The 17,864-nt window shown below is 36.6% G+C and overlaps 1 protein-coding gene and 1 pseudogene across 4 annotated transcripts in view; one reads left to right on the forward strand and one right to left on the reverse strand.

Moving 5' to 3' along the window:
• FBXL20 (F-box and leucine rich repeat protein 20) overlaps positions 1-17,864 on the reverse strand; it is a 90,315-nt gene that overhangs the window by 23,959 nt on the left and 48,492 nt on the right. For all 4 annotated transcript variants that reach the window (XM_045835854.1, XM_045835853.1, XM_045835856.1 and 1 more), the window contains 4 exons: positions 9,143-9,197; positions 6,602-6,676; positions 5,209-5,303; positions 4,642-4,710 (listed from right to left, as the gene is read on the reverse strand). In XM_045835854.1, coding sequence (XP_045691810.1) covers positions 4,642-4,710; positions 5,209-5,303; positions 6,602-6,676; positions 9,143-9,197 — 294 coding nt within the window. The remainder of the gene's footprint in view (positions 1-4,641; positions 4,711-5,208; positions 5,304-6,601; positions 6,677-9,142; positions 9,198-17,864) is intronic.
• Positions 15,515-16,872, forward strand: LOC123816797 (annotated as a pseudogene).

Genomic DNA, 17,864 nt, shown 5'->3' on the forward strand with positions numbered 1-17,864 from the left:
GCTAGACGCCTAGGAGAATTACTAGGTCCTATATACTAAGTTTATGTTTGACTTTTTAAGAAACTGCCAAATTGCTTTCTAAAGCGGCTGTACCACTTTAGATTCCCACCAGCAACCTATGAAGGTCCCAGTTTCTCTACATCCTTGCCAACACCTGGCACTGGTCTCTCCTTTTTTGCTTATGGCTATTTTAGTGGGTATGGAGTGTAATCTTGTACTGGGTTTTTATTTTGCAATTCTGTAATAAACATACAGCATTGGCTAGCTAGAATCTCCAATAGAATATTAAATAGAAATGGCAAGAGTTAACATCCTTGCCTTGCTTTTGACCTTAGGGTGAAGGATTCAGTCTTTCAGCATCAAGCATGATGGTTAGCAATAAGTTTTTCATAGATGCCTATGACCATATTGAGGAAACTCCCTTCTATACCTAGTTTGTTCAGAATTTTTTTTATCATGAATGGGTGTTGGATTTTTTCACGTGCTTTTTCTACCTAATGATGTACTAGTTACCTATTGTTGCATAACAAATTGCCCCAAAGTGAGCGGCTTATGACAACAAACATTTATTATCTCACAGTTTTTGTGGGTCAGGAATACTGGCACAGGCCACTTAGCAGGGTGCCTCTGACTCAGGCCTCTCACAAGGCTGTAATCAAGGTATTGGCCACAGCTGTAATCATCTCAAAGGTTAACTGGGTACAGATTCCCTTCCAAGCTCATTTAAGTAGCTTTTGGCAGACCTCAGAAGATCCAATTCCAAGTTTACTCATTTGGTTTTTGGTAGGGTTCAGGTCCTCACTGGCTGTTGCCCAGAGACCTCAGTACCCTGCCACTTGGGCCTCTCCACAGAACTACTCAAAACAGGGCAACGTGCCCTACTCCCCACCAAGTCAGAGCCCTGAGAAAAAGTAGAGTAAGACAGAAGTCGCAGTCTTTTTGTAACTGAATCTCCAAAGTGACATCCAATCTCTTCTGCGGTATTCTATTGTTAGAAATGAGTCCTTCGGTCCAGAGCATGCTCAAGGGGAAAGGATCACACAAGGGTGCGAATACTAGGAGGAGGCAGGAAGTACTCGGGGGCCATTTTACAGACTAGCATACTGAGATGATCGTGTAGTTTTTGTTCTTCACTCCAGAAGGCAGTAAATCTCACTAATTGCCTACTGTTGTACAGCCCACAATTCAGGAGTGGTTCTGATATTTTTAAATGGTTAAAAGAAAATCAAAAGATACTATTTTGTAACCTGAAAATTCTATGACATTCGAATGTCAGCACCCAGAAATAGTTTTACTGGAGCACAGCCATGCTCATTTGTTTATGTGTGGTCTATGGCTGCTCTTGTAAAACACTGGCAGGTTGAGTAGTCGTGACAAGGACTGTATGGCCAACAAAGCCTAAAACATTCTCTTATTTGACCTCCTATATAAAGTTTGCTGGCCCTTACTTTATTCTACTAATTGAGATATTATATTAATTGATTTTCAGATGTTAAAACACACTTGTATTTCTGGGATAAATCCCACTTGGATATGATCCAAAACTCTTTTATATGTTGCTGGATTCAGTTTGCTAAAATTTTTTAAAGTATGGCCCCAGCTGGTGTGGCTCAGTTGGTTGGAGCATCGTCTGTACACCAAAAGGTTGGGGGTTCAACTCCCGGTCAGGGCACATACCTAAGTTGCCAGTTCTATCCCCGGTTGGTATCCTTCAGCATACAGGAGGCAACCAATTAATGTTTCTCATTCACATCAACACTTCTCTCTCTCCCTTCCTCTCTCTCTCTAAAATCAATAAACATAAGAAAAATAAATATAAAAGAAAAAAACAATAAAATATGTTTGTATTTCTGTTCTTGAGAGATATATATTAGTAGAGTTCTTTTTATTGTGATGTCTTTGTTTGCCAGCTTTGGTATCAGAAAAACACTGGCTTCATATAATGAATTATGAAGCAGCTCTCTCTTTTAAATGAATGAGTTTGAAGATTGGTATTATCTCTTCTTTCAATATTTGATCACAATTCGGGGAGACCAACAGATATATAAAGAAATAATATCCTGGCAACTCTTCAGTTTACAGTTTCCCTAGTGTAAATTGTTCTTTCCTTATTAGACGTTCTTGGCCTAGCTTTGTGGGGTGTCAATATGTGCATATGTAAGTTTACTATTCGGTCAAACCTATGTAATTACTGTAGACATTTACTGAGTAGTTCCTTCCTTTCGAGACAAATTCCAGCCACCTCTGTCTCCCTGAATTCTAATCTCTTTCTCTTCAAATCAGCCAGAATCTTGTGCTCTGCTTGAGTTCCTTCTCCTTGTGCCATTATCTGGAGAATGTGGCCAAGCAGAGAGCCGGGGTAATCACAGGGCTCATGTCGTGTGTTTCTCATTCCTGTCCTGCATGCTGTCCAGCACCTTAAATCTATGAGGTGCCTTCTATGTTTCGTACAGTTTAACTGCTTTTTACAGCAGGAGGGCAGTTAACTGTCATGGTCAGAAGTAAAAGTCTCCATCTTTCATCCTTAAAGTTTGTATCTTTTTCTTTTATATTATGTTTAAATTGTTGTTTCTAAAATTACTAGAACGAGCAAAAATCTGAACACTGATGGGGAGCTATTTGATGATTTTAAGATATTTTTTTTTCACAGGAATGATGAAGTTAATGTGTTTTGGTTAAAAGTCTTTTAGAAATGCATATATGATATCTAGGACATTTTTCAAAATAAGATAAAATGAAGGGGTAAGATGACACAAAACTAGCCATAAAGTGATCATTTCTCAATTATCAATGTGAAGATGGCTGATGGATTCAATTTTGTCTACTTTGGCATATGTTTAAAATTTGTTCTAAGAAGTCAAAAGTCAGTAGAAGTTAACTTCTCTCTGGTGGTTTTAGCTGCAACTTGACATGGCTGGGCTCATATTTGGTTTACAATTGATTACTTTTTTAGTTTAATTTATATTTTAATTAGGAAAAACATTTGCATGGGTATTAAAGTAAAACTATTAAACCATGACACTTCAGGTCTTCCTTTCATCCCTGTCTCTTCATGTTTTTTCTCTCCCCCATAAGTAACTATTTTTATTAGTTTTTAATTACATTTCCATTGTTTCTTCTAGAAAATATTAATAAATATGAACATATATTTGTTTTACATCCCCTGGCCCTACAAAAGGTATCTTTTTATACAAGTTCCTCTGCAGTCTGCTTTCTCAACAATATGTCCTGGAGATCACTCCAGAGTACTACAGAAAGATTTTCCACATTGCTTTTTTTTTCTTAAAACATATTTATTTGTTTATTTTTTAGAGAGAGGGGAAGGAAAGGAGAAAGGGAGAGAAACATTTATCGGTTTGCCTTTTGCATGGCCCCAACTGGGGACCTGGCCTGCAACCCACTGAGCCACACCAGCCAGGGCCTCGGTTCCTTTTCTTAAACAGTCCTCTGCTGATAGACATTTGGATTGTTTTCTGCCTTTTGTTATTAAGAATAATGTAGTATTTGTTGTTATAAACAGTAAAAATGAATACAGCCTTGTACCTCAATCTTATATTTTTGCCAGTGTGTCTTTGGTATAAAAATTTCTAGAAAAATGTGTAAATTGTATGTCACTTTTTAGATACCTAGTGTTCAAATTCTAAATGTCTACAACATTAAATATTCAAAGGAAAAACAGAAACAGGCTAATTTATCTAAAGTAAATGTTGGGCTACTGGCATCGAGTCACAGTCAGGGTAGGGCTTAGTAAATGATCTTATCAAAGATTCCAGGTCAACCCATAGGAATAATACCTACTTAGTAAAAAGCCATAGTCCTTGTTAACAATATCGTGACCTCAAAGAAAGGGATAAAATAAACAATGTCTACACCCTGTGCTTGGAGTATCTTCTACTATCCTTCACTCAAGCAGTTCTAACAATACCATCTCTTTTACGAGGACTTTGGAACATGAAGATTCAGTGAATCATCCTGGCCCTTCTCTATGAAAGCAATGCTTTTTCCTCAATGACTTCACCTCACTTCCCTATAGGCAGCAATTTCCCTACATAATACTGAAATGTTATCTGATACATGTTATTACCAATAGATATCCTTGGGCTTTTTTATGTCTACCTTCAATGTCTATTGTGTCTGTGATTATACACTCACAAGGATGAAGGATCAAGTTTTATTTCTTTTATGTTGTGGCCAACACAAACACAGTACATTTAACGTTACTTAATGAATGGTGTCAATATCAATTATCACAAGTTGTTTACTCTTGTTTTTTAAGATTTACATCTTTTTATAGAATTATTTGTTTACCTTTACTATGTCCTTTGAATGATAGCTACTAGTATCTTCTTGAAATACAGGTTTTCCTAGTAATTAATGTATTATTATCATCTTTACTGCATATTCACTATAATTTTTAAGTTTCCCTCAAAATATCAAAATAGGATTTGGGCCAGATTCCAAACCAAATTTATTTCATTTCTACTCTAATGTCACTTTCTGCTTTAAAAATATCTTTCTTCTATAGAACCAAAATGAAATTTGCTAAATTTCATAGCATGCATTTAGTAGCATGCATTTCAAGCCAGTACAGGTAAAACACAGGGGGCTATGACTTACCCTTCTTAAACACAAAATACTTACGCGTCTGTAGTCTTTGTACATCCATTTAAATTTAGTACTTCAATGTTCCTACAGTTTTGTGCAAAGGTCCTTTACAGGAAAGAAACAAAGTAAAAGGTTTGAAATGAAATGCACAATTCTGGTATTAAGAAATTAACAAAAAAAGATATAAATTATTAATAGTAGTATTGGATATTAGTACAAAAGTAGTTCACAATTACAAATAAATTAATTTTCAGCCATAAATTTTTAACAAACTTTTTGATCTTTTTGTCAACCAAGGTTAAAATCACCTTAATTTTGAGTAAACAAACAAAATTCACTCAAGACTTCAAGAGAACTATTCATAACATGGAAAAGCTGGCCTTTTTGGAGGGGGCACTTGTTCTTGTTTTATTCTTAAAACCATATATATCCCACTACTAGGTATTTTTGTGTTATAAGCAATGTATGTATATTTGGGTTCAGAATACCTTAAAGAAAATTGTAACTTTATAAATAGCTTAAAATCATTTCAGCCTTTTCTGGTCCAGATGGTCTTGCTGCCTGCAGTCAGGAAGAGCAGTCAGTCAGCAGTTCCGTTCTCACCTTAGCGCATTGTCTCCTACTCCCAGACACCCGCGGAGACTTAGCTTCCGTAAAAAGCCCCCACATCTTTTTGAAATATTCTCCACTACCCGGCCCTGTAAAAAATGACAGTTAAATAAAAAGACATGCCATCATGTTAATTTTGAAAAGAATACATCCTCATTTTTATTAATTTACAAACCATTTTAAAGGCTTAGTTATTAATTAAATAGGAAAATTTCAACTTACTGTAAGAAAGCTTTCCTGATTAATGCATGTACTTGAAACATGCCTAAACTCAATACTGTTATTTATTTAATCAGTTTGTAAGATGTTCTGTATCTGAGAAAATGGTGCTCTGTAATTCTCTCATGCCTGTATTAAGATACATGTCTATGTAAGGTCTCATGTCTATATTAAGGTAGATTGCCCTTCCTGATTACACTGCAGCTGCTGAAGGATATTAACCCTATTTATTATGTCTGTATCCTTTCCAAAGTGTTCACTATAGCACTGTAATTACAGCAGAGACTCAATGAACACTTAACAAAAAGCTTGCTGAATGCCTGTATGAGCCATGGTGCTTTAAACATTCTCTTCCTAAGATTAGTAAATTGTGAAAAACATAAAAATTCAGCTTAATGTCAGTGAGTATTATTTTAAAAGCACTGTTAAAGATAATGAGAAGTTCGTGTGAGACTTTTAAAAACTTCTTACATGGATCCTCAAGACAATTAAGTTCCACTAGAACTTAAAAAAACTATCAAACTATAAATCTAAATTTAAATCTCATTCAATCCTTTTAACACAATGAAGAATCTATTATTTCCATTCTTCTGATGAGAAGACCAAGGACCACAGAGCTCAAATTGAGGTTAAAATAATTTAATCTTAAACCATTATGCTTCTCCATTTTAGAAATCATAGGCAATACCAAGAGATAAGATATAGGTGTGAAGTGAGAAGAAAAACAATTCAACAAACAACTTTGACTTTATTCTCTTTCATTCTCCACAAACACTATCTATAGGTTTTCCAAGAAACAAAATGCTCATCCTAAAAAGAATTTATGTAAATACCATACCCCAACAAGTTGACTGATTTCTTCAATAAACAAATATAAAAGACTTCCTTAAAATGAGCAAATACAGGTTTAAATTTCCACCACAAAAAAAATTCTTTTGGTCCTATTAATACAAACAGCTTAGTATTATTTCAGTAAAAACAGTTCTGCTTATTTTCAAAAAATGAGTAAGTTCTTGTGAACACTACGGGCTCCCATGTAGTTTACATGCACTAAAATTAATAGTTTGTCTCCCCAGGGAAAGGAGATCTAGGTGGTTGGGGCTAATCTGTTCCATGCTGTAATTACATTCTAACAGGAGAAATGGGGCCACACACGACGTAATTATACCTCAATGTCCCTCTGGAAATCAAACAGGTCAATTCGCTGCCAGTTACTGCCATCCAGAGCCAGAACATTCCAGGCCTATTTTGAAGAAAAAGAGACAAAATGAGCAGGAGGCAAAACAAGCAATACTGGTGTTCATAATTCAGTCTACTAATGACTGACATTGACCAAAACATTTCTCAGCCTCCCACCATTAACTCCCATAAGTCAGCCTTATTCGTACTTTATTCTCCAATTAGAGATCTCAAAAATGAGTGGATATAGAAACTAGCAGCTATATAAGATCTCAGGGGACTGGAGAAAGGACAGACTATATTAAGTATCATAGCCAGAAACTGTTTTCTGACCGGAAGATTCTAGTTTCTAATCCAAAAATGAGATAGAGTTCAGCTGATGAAAGGCAAGTCTGTTATTCTATCCCTTAACAAGGATCAAATGAGGGTGAAACCAAAGAAAGAGGACACAGTCCTCTGAATATTCTATGTTCCATATATATTTGGTCAGACTCGAAACTATGATACGGAGACGTGGAACTTAAAAAAGACAGTATCATTTCTCTTTCTACCTGACAGGGTCTTAATGCTTTTCTCAGATTTAATGAAAGCTGGCACTGTGCTTGCTTGCTTGCTTCCTTCTTTTCCTTCCTTCCTTCCTTCCTTCCTTTCTTCCTTCCTTCCCTCCCTCCCTCCCTCCTTCCTTCTTTTTTAAATTAAAGCCTCAGGCGTGTTTTTCAATTGGCCATCTTTCCCTCTAACTGGATTCAGTTGGTAGTTTTAAAACGGAAAGTTTAAGACTTCTCATATGTTTTGTCAGTAAGCTAAAAGGAGGCTTTTTGGCTTTTCAACTTTTCAGAATTAGGTGAAAAATGACTCAGTAAGAGTTAATTTGTTGTGGATCATTATGTATTTTAATCAGGAAGCCTCTAAAAGTTTTTCCTATTGAATTTAAAGTGTAAACAAAAGTTTTACTATTGTTGAGCTGTTAACTTAGAATATCACCTCTTACCATAACAATCAAAACACAGATTTGATACTGGAATTTAAAAAAGGAAACTGTGTGTACACTTACTGACCCCAGATAAGTGTCACACAACAAGCAAGAAACCTGTCAGGGGTATGAAAGTAAACAAAGTTACTATTATTCTAGAAATCTTTAAGGTTTTCTCAGTAGTTCAATGGTACTTTTCCTTTTGTAGCTTCCTGTTTTTCCAATGGTTTCTTAAATGGTTAGCATGGGAGACAAGAGATAAAACTTTTAAGAGTTCATATGTTTAACAGATTCTTGGGCTAATAAATATACGCCTGATTTGGTCTGATATTTCTCATTTCCTTACACCACTTTCTCCAGGAACAGGAAACATGCCAAACTGAGGCTAAAATTAGGAACAACAGGTTCCCTTTTAGAGCCTGTTGGGTTTTTTTTTTAAGCAAATTAATTAAATACTTCAAGTACAGAGAACAATAAGGTAACTACTGATGTACTATCCAGATTTAATGAAAACTAAAAATTGGCACTGTGCTTTTCTTTATTTAAAGTTAAAACATATTAAGAGGAAAGAGAAACCTGGCAATGAAACAATTAAAATTCACTCAAATCAATGTTGCTAAGACAAGATGGTGCAATTAAACATGTTTAGACACTGGTCTGAGTATACTGTTTCTCAGAGATGACCTCAGCTTCATATGGAGGCAGAAAGGAAACCCCACTCATTTGTATCTAGGGCAACCGCTTAAATACCAGGGACAGAGATGTCATAAATCATCAAAACACTACTGATTGTTTCCAAAATAGCTGATGCACAGATTTAGTAAGGCTTTTAGGATCAGAAATTACATTAAAGTTAGCAAAACAAAGTGAGTTTTCTCTGGCAAGTTTTGTGTTTTGTTTATTTTTTTAAGTGGCGTTGGGAAGTTGAAGGAAAACCTGGGTCGGCCTACAGAGAGAAACTCCGTGCTCTGTGATGCAACCGTGTGACATATCCAATACCCAGGACTGTACCACTGTCCAGTTCATAAAAAGATGGTAACTGTAGGCACATATCCATTTAGCAAGTTGATTATTATATATCCATATTACAGTAGGGAGCAGGAATGGTTCATAAAGCTATGTTTTTCACAACAGAGATTCTATTCTTTGTATTAAATTTTATCTATTATCTTTTGAGAAAAAAGTGTGGGGAGATAACATGAGAATTAGACCTTCAAAAGCCTTTCATATGTATATGTATGTATATAAAATGAACCAGGAACCAGGAAACGCTATTTTATTACAATTCTAAGTATAGCCTAATTTTTTATTAGTGATTTCTCCTTGAAATGTTTCCTGTTTGTATTATACAATTAGTCAAGAGCTCCAAAAAATTGCAAATGGCACATGCAGAATAGTAGAATTACATGGGTTTGGGAATGCCATGAGTAAAACAACATCCTTTGAAAGTTAACATACAACTAACAACCCAAGTAAAAAGTTCCCCTACTACATACAGAAGCTGGTATCACCAGTGTCAGGAAGGGGTGCCCCTGTAACCATGTCAACCAATCTTACCCTGGAGACCTGAGCACAGCGACACAAGGTAACAACATCCAGAAAAGAAAATATCCTAAAAAGAGATAGAGACAACTTTATTATAAGATAAAGTAGAGGAATTTATGAAGAAAAATATTGCCCATATGAAACACAGGGTGAAAGTAATCTTTTACTTGATAATGTATGTATAAGTACCATACTAGTTCAATTATATACAACAAGGGATGATAAAATATTTCGAACACAATTTTTTAAAAGATTTCATTCATTTATTTATTTTAAAAGATTTTATTTATTTATTTTTTTGGAGAGGGAAGGGAGGGAGAAAGAGAGGGAGAGAAACATCAATGTGTGGTTGCCTCTCACGTGCCCCCCACTGGGGACCTGGCCTGCAACCCAGGCTTGTGCCCTGACTGGGAATTGAACCAATAAACTGGTTCACTGGCCAGCACTCAATCCACTGAGCCACACCAGCCAGAGCTACCTTTCTTTTTTCTTTTGTTTTTAAGAATTTGAAAGTTTAATAATTACTGGCTACTTTCTGTTTTTTGTTTTTTTTTTGTTTTTTTTTTAAGGGTTGAGCTCATGAGTAATTAGTATTTGTTAAAAAATTTTAAAAGGTACCACATGAAGACCTTTGACCACATAAAACTGTTAAGGCCTCCTGTGAATTTAGAGTTATGATACTTGTCTAATGTCTGGTAAAAACTATAGCATTTTCAAAACTGCACACTTCTTTCTTTCCTGTCTTTTTTTTTTAAAATTGTTGTTCAAGTACAGTTGTCTCCATTTTCACCCCACCACTACCCCCTGGCCCTGCCCTAAAAACTGTACACTTCTTATTCCTCAAAAGAGACCATCAGTTTGAGGACTCGGTCATTAAAACTGTATGCTAGTGTCTTTATGATCAATCTACAGATATAGGTTCACTAGACCCCTGTTTTAAGGAAGAGGATTTCAGGTATAGTTATGACATTAGGGCTATTATCCATGATCTTGTGGGGAACTCTGCTAAAAGCAATATATGATATCTGTAGCTCTCACGGACTTACTTGAGCTTTGACTCTTCAGACAAGAACAAGTCAGAAATTAAGCTGTAACAGTTCTCTATACAACTTGGTTATTAATGTAACACAAAGATGACATCTTCCATACCAAGTGAACTAAAGCTGGCAGACACAATCTCTGGGAGATCAGATAATCTACCACTTCTTAAATTAGAGCTGTACTTCAACTCTCCCTTCCTTTTGAACTTGAACCTCTCTTTTTAAAATTTTTATTGAATTTATTGGGGTAATATTGGTTAAAAAATTACATAGGTTCCAAGTGTACAATTCTATAATTCACCATCTGTATATTGGAATGGGTGTTCACCATCCAAAGTCAAGTCTCTCTTCATCACCATGAACTTGAATCTCAATGGGAAACTGCTCTTACACCAGATGCACACGCCCCAGTCATAAATAATGGAAAAATAAGTTTCCTAGGTGTTTCTGAAATGATCTTATTCTCATAAATATGGAGAGGTCACAAACAACTGGTCTTGTTATCCAGGTACTTAACTATTATTTTAATCACAATTATATTCAGCAGAGATTATGCAAACCCAGTTGATTCATATCTGGAAATCCCCCGTGCGGCACACTAAATCATTCAGTTCCTCAGAGGTACAAGTAACTAATACTTGAAATAACTGTGGTCTAGGATGTGGATTGGAGCCTGAATCAGGAAGACAAAACTTTTTATCCCCCTTTCCAATAAAGGACATGAATGGTAAAACAGTGATACAATCTGTAGGTTAGATAATAGTATTGCATCAGTGTTTATTTCCTCATTTTGATTACCGTGCTGTCCTTAGGTACAAGAATATGTTTTTAGAAAATACACATTGATATCTTGAGTGTAAAAAACACTGCATCTGCAACTTACCTCAAATGGTTCACAAAAAAAAAAAAAAGAAAGAAAGAAAGAAAATGATTATGCAAGTGAGGTAAAAGTTAATATTTGGGGAACCCAAGTAAATGGTATATGGGAATTCTTTGAATCATTTCTGCAATCTTTTCAGTAAATCTGAAATTATTTAAAAGTGAAAATATAAACAATAGTCACTGGCTTAGTATCAGCTACATATATTTAATTGGGCCATGATATATTTTTCAAGCTAATTTCTACATTTGAGCTTTGAACTATAATACAATTATAAGGCAGAAACCATAAGCTTCAAGAAACTAAGTGTTAAAAACATAATTTTCAATAATATTCATAAAATTGAGCCCGATTTCTTAAGATTATTTTCTTTCTTTTCAAAAAAATTTTTATCAAGATTTTATTTATTTCTTTCTAGAGAGATGGGAAGGGAGAGAGAGAGGGAAAGAAACATCAGTGTGTGGTTGCTTCTCAAGGTCCCCAATTGGGGACCTTGCCTGCAACCCAGGCATATGCCTTGACTGGGAATCAAACCAGCGACTCTTTGGTTTGCAGGCTGGCACTCAACCCACTGAGCCACACCAGCCATGGCAAGATTATTTTCTAAATAAGGTTTTCTTCTAGGATCAAGTTTGACTCTTCAGACAAGAACAAGTTAGAGATTAAGCTATAACAGCTCTCTATACAACTTGGTTATTAATGTAACACAAAGATGACATCTTCCATTCCAAGTGAACTAAAGCTGGAAGACACACTCTCTGAATTGTGTCTCTGAATTTAACAGTCATTTAGTTTCCTGAAGCTTACGCATTTCTGCCTTATAATTGTATTATAGTTCAAAGCTCAAATGTAGAAATTAGCTTGAAAAATATATCATGGCCCAATTAAATATATGTAGCTGATACTAAGCCAGTGACTATTGTTTATATTTTTATTTTCAGAGGGCCCCCAAGAGAGCCCTGATCTAACAAAGATATGACTTTAGGGCTATTAATCTAGCTTCACAATATCAAGCTGATCAACCTGGAGGGAGCTCATGATGTTAGAATGTTTACTGGCAGAAGACAAAAAAGACTTGGGGGAAAAAAACCCCCAAAAAACAGTACCTTCGCATAGCCAGGTGGCTCTTATCTCAATACACAAACAATTCTGTGTGTACAATTACATATATAGGACACGCACATAGGCAGTGTGTCTAACACGTCTTATTAATACTCTACCATTACCATGATACTGAGGTATCACAGGAGCTTCTATTGGCTAGAAAATTTGGGGCTAAATAGGGCGGAAGTCTCCCTCTGACTAAACTAAAACATCCAATTTACTCTTCAGAGTATTTTTCATTTTTTGTTGCTCTAGGAAATGGACCATTAAGCTTGGCAATATTAAAAAAGCAAATGGCAATTATGAAGAAAAAAGCAAATCAGGGAGGAGATGAAGTTCTATAGGCAGGCGGCATCCAATTTACTAATGGACTGTGTGTGCAAAGCGTGTAAATTCTCCAAAATATGTAATAGTACAAATTACAGGGTTAGGGACAAAAAAAAATCCTATACTATACTATTATATACTCTACCAAAAAACAAACAAATAGCCCCCCCACAAAAAACCTAGAACCTCGTATCTTGGTATACCGAAATCAAAAACTATCTCAGTTAAAAGGAAAAACAATAATCTCTCCCAGGTCTGAAATGTCCTCTCCCTCACTCCCCTGCTGTCTAATTAATCAGCACTTACTCCTTAAGCATGTCTCATTTCCTTGGAAGCATTTTCTGAACTCTCCAAAGCTGGTTGTAAAGTCCTACATGTGAGCCTGTTGTAAAGCTGTTGGCCAGCAAGTTCAACCAGTGTGCTGCAAGAATTTTTAAAACATGCAATATTTGACTACTTAGTCAGGGACAAAGACCTCTTTTCCTTTAGACTGTCAAATAAAAACATAACAGCCAAAAGAACAATAGCCATTGGTGTGAATGCCCTGTCTTAAACCATACATATACAGGTTATATAATATAGAGTTGCATCTTATTAGTCACATTGCATAATAAGGTTGCATCTGATTGGTTAATTTTTGGTTATCACAAATCCTTATATACAAATATAGGCACCTGATATTTTAAAAGTCACTTTGGACCAAAAAGGGTAGGTAATTACTATTATTACTTTCATTGTAAATCAACTAAAAAATATGTTTTGGTTGTGCTACAGGGTTTTAGACATTAGTTTATGTGTGCCATGAGATGAAAAAGACCGAAATAGCTGCTCCGGGCTGACCTCCACTGCATCTCTATATTGATTATTTTCACATCTGTTTTCTACTCAGTGAGTCTCTTGAGAAAAGTGACTCTTTTTAATTTCTATACCCAACATAATGCCTGCTATATTGCAGGTACTCAGTAAATGTTTGTTCCTGTATTAAAAAGTTTAAGGGAATTCCAACTATATGACAATCTGGAAAAAGAAAACTGATGACACAGAGATCCGTGACCAGTGGTGAGAGGAAAGAGAGATGAACAGGCAGAGCACACAGGAGTTTTTAAGGCAGTAACAATACATATCATTACACATTTGTCCAAACCCATGGAATTTACAACACCAGGAGTGAACCCTAACATCAACTGTGGACTTCTGTGGGTCATGATGTGTCAATGTTCATTCATCCTTGGTATAAAAAAAACCACCCCAAAACAAAACCCACCACTCTAGTGAGTGGTATTGATAATGATGAGGGTTATGCACATATAAGGGCGGAGGCATATAGGAAATCTGCACCTTCCTCTCAACTTTGTTGTAAGCCTAAAACTCCTACAAAAATAAAATCTTTAAAAAAATAAAGAAAAAAAGTTGAAGGAATACCAAGACTTTGGTTAGCATTTGATATCTGGCTGCTAATGCAAAATAAAACACACAGTTTTGATTCTCTCACCAAAGAAAAAACATATAGATTAATTGCAGTAGCAAACACAAATGAAAATGTACCATGCATATGTTATGTACAAAAAAAATATCTTAAATATGTTTATATAAAGAGTTGCATACATAACTCTTTTGTTAAAAATCACTTATAAAATAAATTATACTGAGTTTCTTGGTATTTAATGAAATATACAGTACTTGAGCCCTGACTGGTGTGGCTCGGTTGGTTGGGCATTATCCAGCAAACCAAAAGGTTGCTGGTTTGATTCCTGGTCAGGGCACATATCTGGGTTGTGGGCCAGATTCCCAACTGGGGCATGCTAGAGGCAGCCAATCAATGTTCCTCACACTGGTGTTTCTCCCTCTCTTTCTCCCTTCCTTCCCCTCTTTCTAAAAGCAAGCAAGCAAGTAATTAAGTAAGTAAATAAATAAATATATCACTTGAACTCTCCCTCTCACCGAAAAAAGGTTGAAGGAACTATAATTTAATGACTTTAGCACCTCAGAGCTTTCATGAACACTACCAGTTGCCATCCTATATAGTGAAACACAAATGGGTGATTAAAACCTGCTTATCTTTTCATTAAGTAAATAGCCCTGTACTATTAATGTTTTTCAATGTTTCTATTTATTATTTTTATATATTCTCACTTACTGTCAGATTACCACTCTTAAAACTCAGTGGATCCCCTATCGGCATTACTCTTCTGATCCCAATTTTATTTACTCCAACTCATAGTCAAATGTGTATGAACTGTGTCTAAAGAGAAAGAGTAAATAGAGCCTGAGAAATGACTGGCATGCGTCCTCTGGGTAAAATGCACATTTGATCTTCCTCCTTACTTCCTGTTTTTTGGCTTTGTCATGGATAATTGAGAAGGCCAGGAAACTAAATGCTAAATAAGAGAAAGACTGATTTTGTTTTTGTTTTTTTAAGATTTAAGATATTAAGATAGGTATTTTTTTTCAAGATTTAATTTAGTTATTTTTAGAGAGAGGGGAAAGCAGGGAGAAGGAAAGGGAGAGAAACATCAATGTGTGGTTGCCTCTCACGTGCCCCTGAATGGGGACCTGACCCACAACCCAGGCATGTGCCCTGACTGGGAACTGAACCAGCGACCCTTTAGTTCGCAGCCCACACTCAATCCCCTGAGCTACATCAGCCAGGGAGATTTTGTATTCTTTGAATTAAGACATCTGCCAATTTGCACCTTAGAGTTGAGAGATGATCACTTTTGGTAGTCCCGGAACCTGATCACATCATTTTATGGTCCATGGGTAAAAAACAGAACTAGTAATATACATTAACACTTTTATAGCTCTTATTCTGTGACAGACACTCTTCCAAGCATTTTACATTTATCCACCCTTTTGATCCTTATGATAGCCCAAAGAGGCAGGTACTGAAACCCTCAATTTACAGTTAGTAAATGACAGAATCCAGGAGGTCAGACTCCAGAGTCCACGTTCTTAACCATTATGTCTTTAAAAGAAAGGGAAACACTCTTCGCTAGCTGGAACCATGGAGTGTGGAGAATAGAAGTTGTTCCTGCTGTGCCAGAAATCTCCAAGAAAAAAGCAATGGAATTTTGCAGAGCTGAAGATCAGGCACGCCTGAGAAAGCAGCTTGCCCACACGATGCTTCCCAAGGCAAGGAGGAAGCTTATGTATGAATAAGCTAAGCACTATCACAGGAATACAGGCAGATGTGCAGAACTGAGATTCAAAGCCTGGATGGCAAGAAGAGATGGCAACCTCTATGTTCCTGGCAGAACCCAAACTGGCATTTGTCATCAGGATCAGAGGGATCAATGGTGTGAGTCCAAAGGTCTGAAAGGTGCTGAAGCTTCTTCCCCTTCACTACATCTTCAATAGCCCCTTTGTTAGGCTCAACAAGGCATAGTGGAACCATATACAAGGACTGTCCAGAAAGTATCCAGCCACATAATATGAAAACTAGAGATATTCATCGAAGAAGATACAAGAAATATTGTACGTAGGGCAAGGATGCCTCATTCCGCTTCAAAGTAGGCTCCTTAAGACCTCACACAGTTCTCCCAATAGCCATCAGCTGCTCCATCGTATTTTCCTGAATCTCATCAACGGTCTGAAATGTCTTCCTTTTCAAAGGTAATTTCAGTTTTGGGAAAAGCTAAAAGTCACAGGGTGCCAAATGTGGGCTGTAGGGCTGCTGAGCCAAATCACCCGTGGGTGATTTGATGTTTCACACACAAAAATCTCTGCATAAGATGTGATGCACGAGCAGGCACGTTGTTGTGATGAAACTGCCAATTGCCAGCTGCCCATAGCTGTGGCCTTCTGAATTATTTGAATAGTTTTTGCAGAGGAATGTTCAAGCTTAATGCAAAATCTGATGCAGATTTGTTGCTCGACTCACTCAGTCACTTTGAATGTGATGGGCACACAGTACACATGCTCACTCAATGGCATCCACAGCTCCCACTGACTAATGCAGTGCAGTTGTCATTGTTCATGCATGTGCATTCCAGTCCACTCTCCTTGGTTGCCAGGTTACACTGATGTTGCACAAACTGTTCTGCTTATATTAATGGCTGGACTTTTTTCAAACAGACCTTGTATTGCATGGGGTACCACAACCTGAAGTCAGTAAATCAACTGATCTATGAGTGTGATTATGGCAAAATCAACAAAAAGGAAACTGCCCTGACAGATAACATACTGCTCGATCTCTTGGTAAGTATGACATCATCTACATAGAGGATCTGATTCACCAGGTCTATACTGGTGGAAAATGCTTCAAAGAAGCAAACAACTTCCTATGGCCCTTCGAATTATCTCTTCCATGAGGTGGAATGAAGACGACGACCACCTATTTTGTAGAAGGTGGAGATGCTGGCAAAAGGGACAACCAAATCAACTGCTTATGAGAAAGATGAACTACAATATCTACTATGGTTATTTTTGTAATCTGGTCAGTTAATAAACAGTGACTGCTTTAAGATGGGAAAAATTAATAAGTAAAAGGAAGGAACACACACACACACACACACACACACACACACCCCTACCTACCCTGAATTCCTGGTACTTAAACTGAATGAAAAGCTGCAAGGTATCATCAACATTCTAAGCTTCTTCAAATAAAATATGAGACAGTATGTGTGCAGATAAGACTTAGCAAAATAGTCCTATCTTTAGAAAGGCCTGCTTGCAATTTTGGCCCTTGCATGGCATTTCAAGAACCTGAATTTTGGTAGAGTTCCCACTGTTCCCTCAGTGAGCGTCCCTGGTTGACAGTTTATTTTACTTATGTTGTTACAACTTGTTGCTGGAGGAATTAAGTGCATTCTGTGTGGCTCCACTGGGAAAGGACTCTTGGAAGTTTGCCTGGCTTCCTCTCTCTTGCCCTCTGCACTTTCCCCTTTACTAACTTCGCAACTTTTCCCTCTAATAAATAATAGCCATGAGTGTGACTACACACTCATGTGTCTTGTGAGTCTTTCCAGTAAATTACCAAACCTGGGGGGTGTTCTTGGGGAACCCCAACACAGCACAATTATCTATTTCAGACAGAAAAATCCCAGCCAATCATTTCTTCCATGTGAAGTCCAAAAAGTTCATCTTCTACCAACTCTCACATACATATTATATATTACATGATAATTATGTCACAACACTTCCAACAGTTGAAAAATATAATGAAAAATATTTTAGATTCTTGTAAGTAGCAATAACCCTCCTTCTGAAACTGTACTTTGTTTTATAGCTGAAAGGGCATGTGTGGGCTCCAGCAGTCTTATCCCTCATGTCATTTTTACAGTCATCAACATCAACCTCAAGAAATCTCAGAGGAACAAATCACTATATAGTAGCTCTTGGAAAATACACAAGACTCTTTGTTTTCTAAACACTGACATTC

Source organism: Phyllostomus hastatus, unplaced genomic scaffold (genome assembly GCF_019186645.2).
Source record: "Phyllostomus hastatus isolate PE091 unplaced genomic scaffold, TTU_PhHast_1.1 phas_contig_210, whole genome shotgun sequence".
NCBI classification, from domain to species: Eukaryota; Metazoa; Chordata; class Mammalia; order Chiroptera; family Phyllostomidae; genus Phyllostomus; species Phyllostomus hastatus.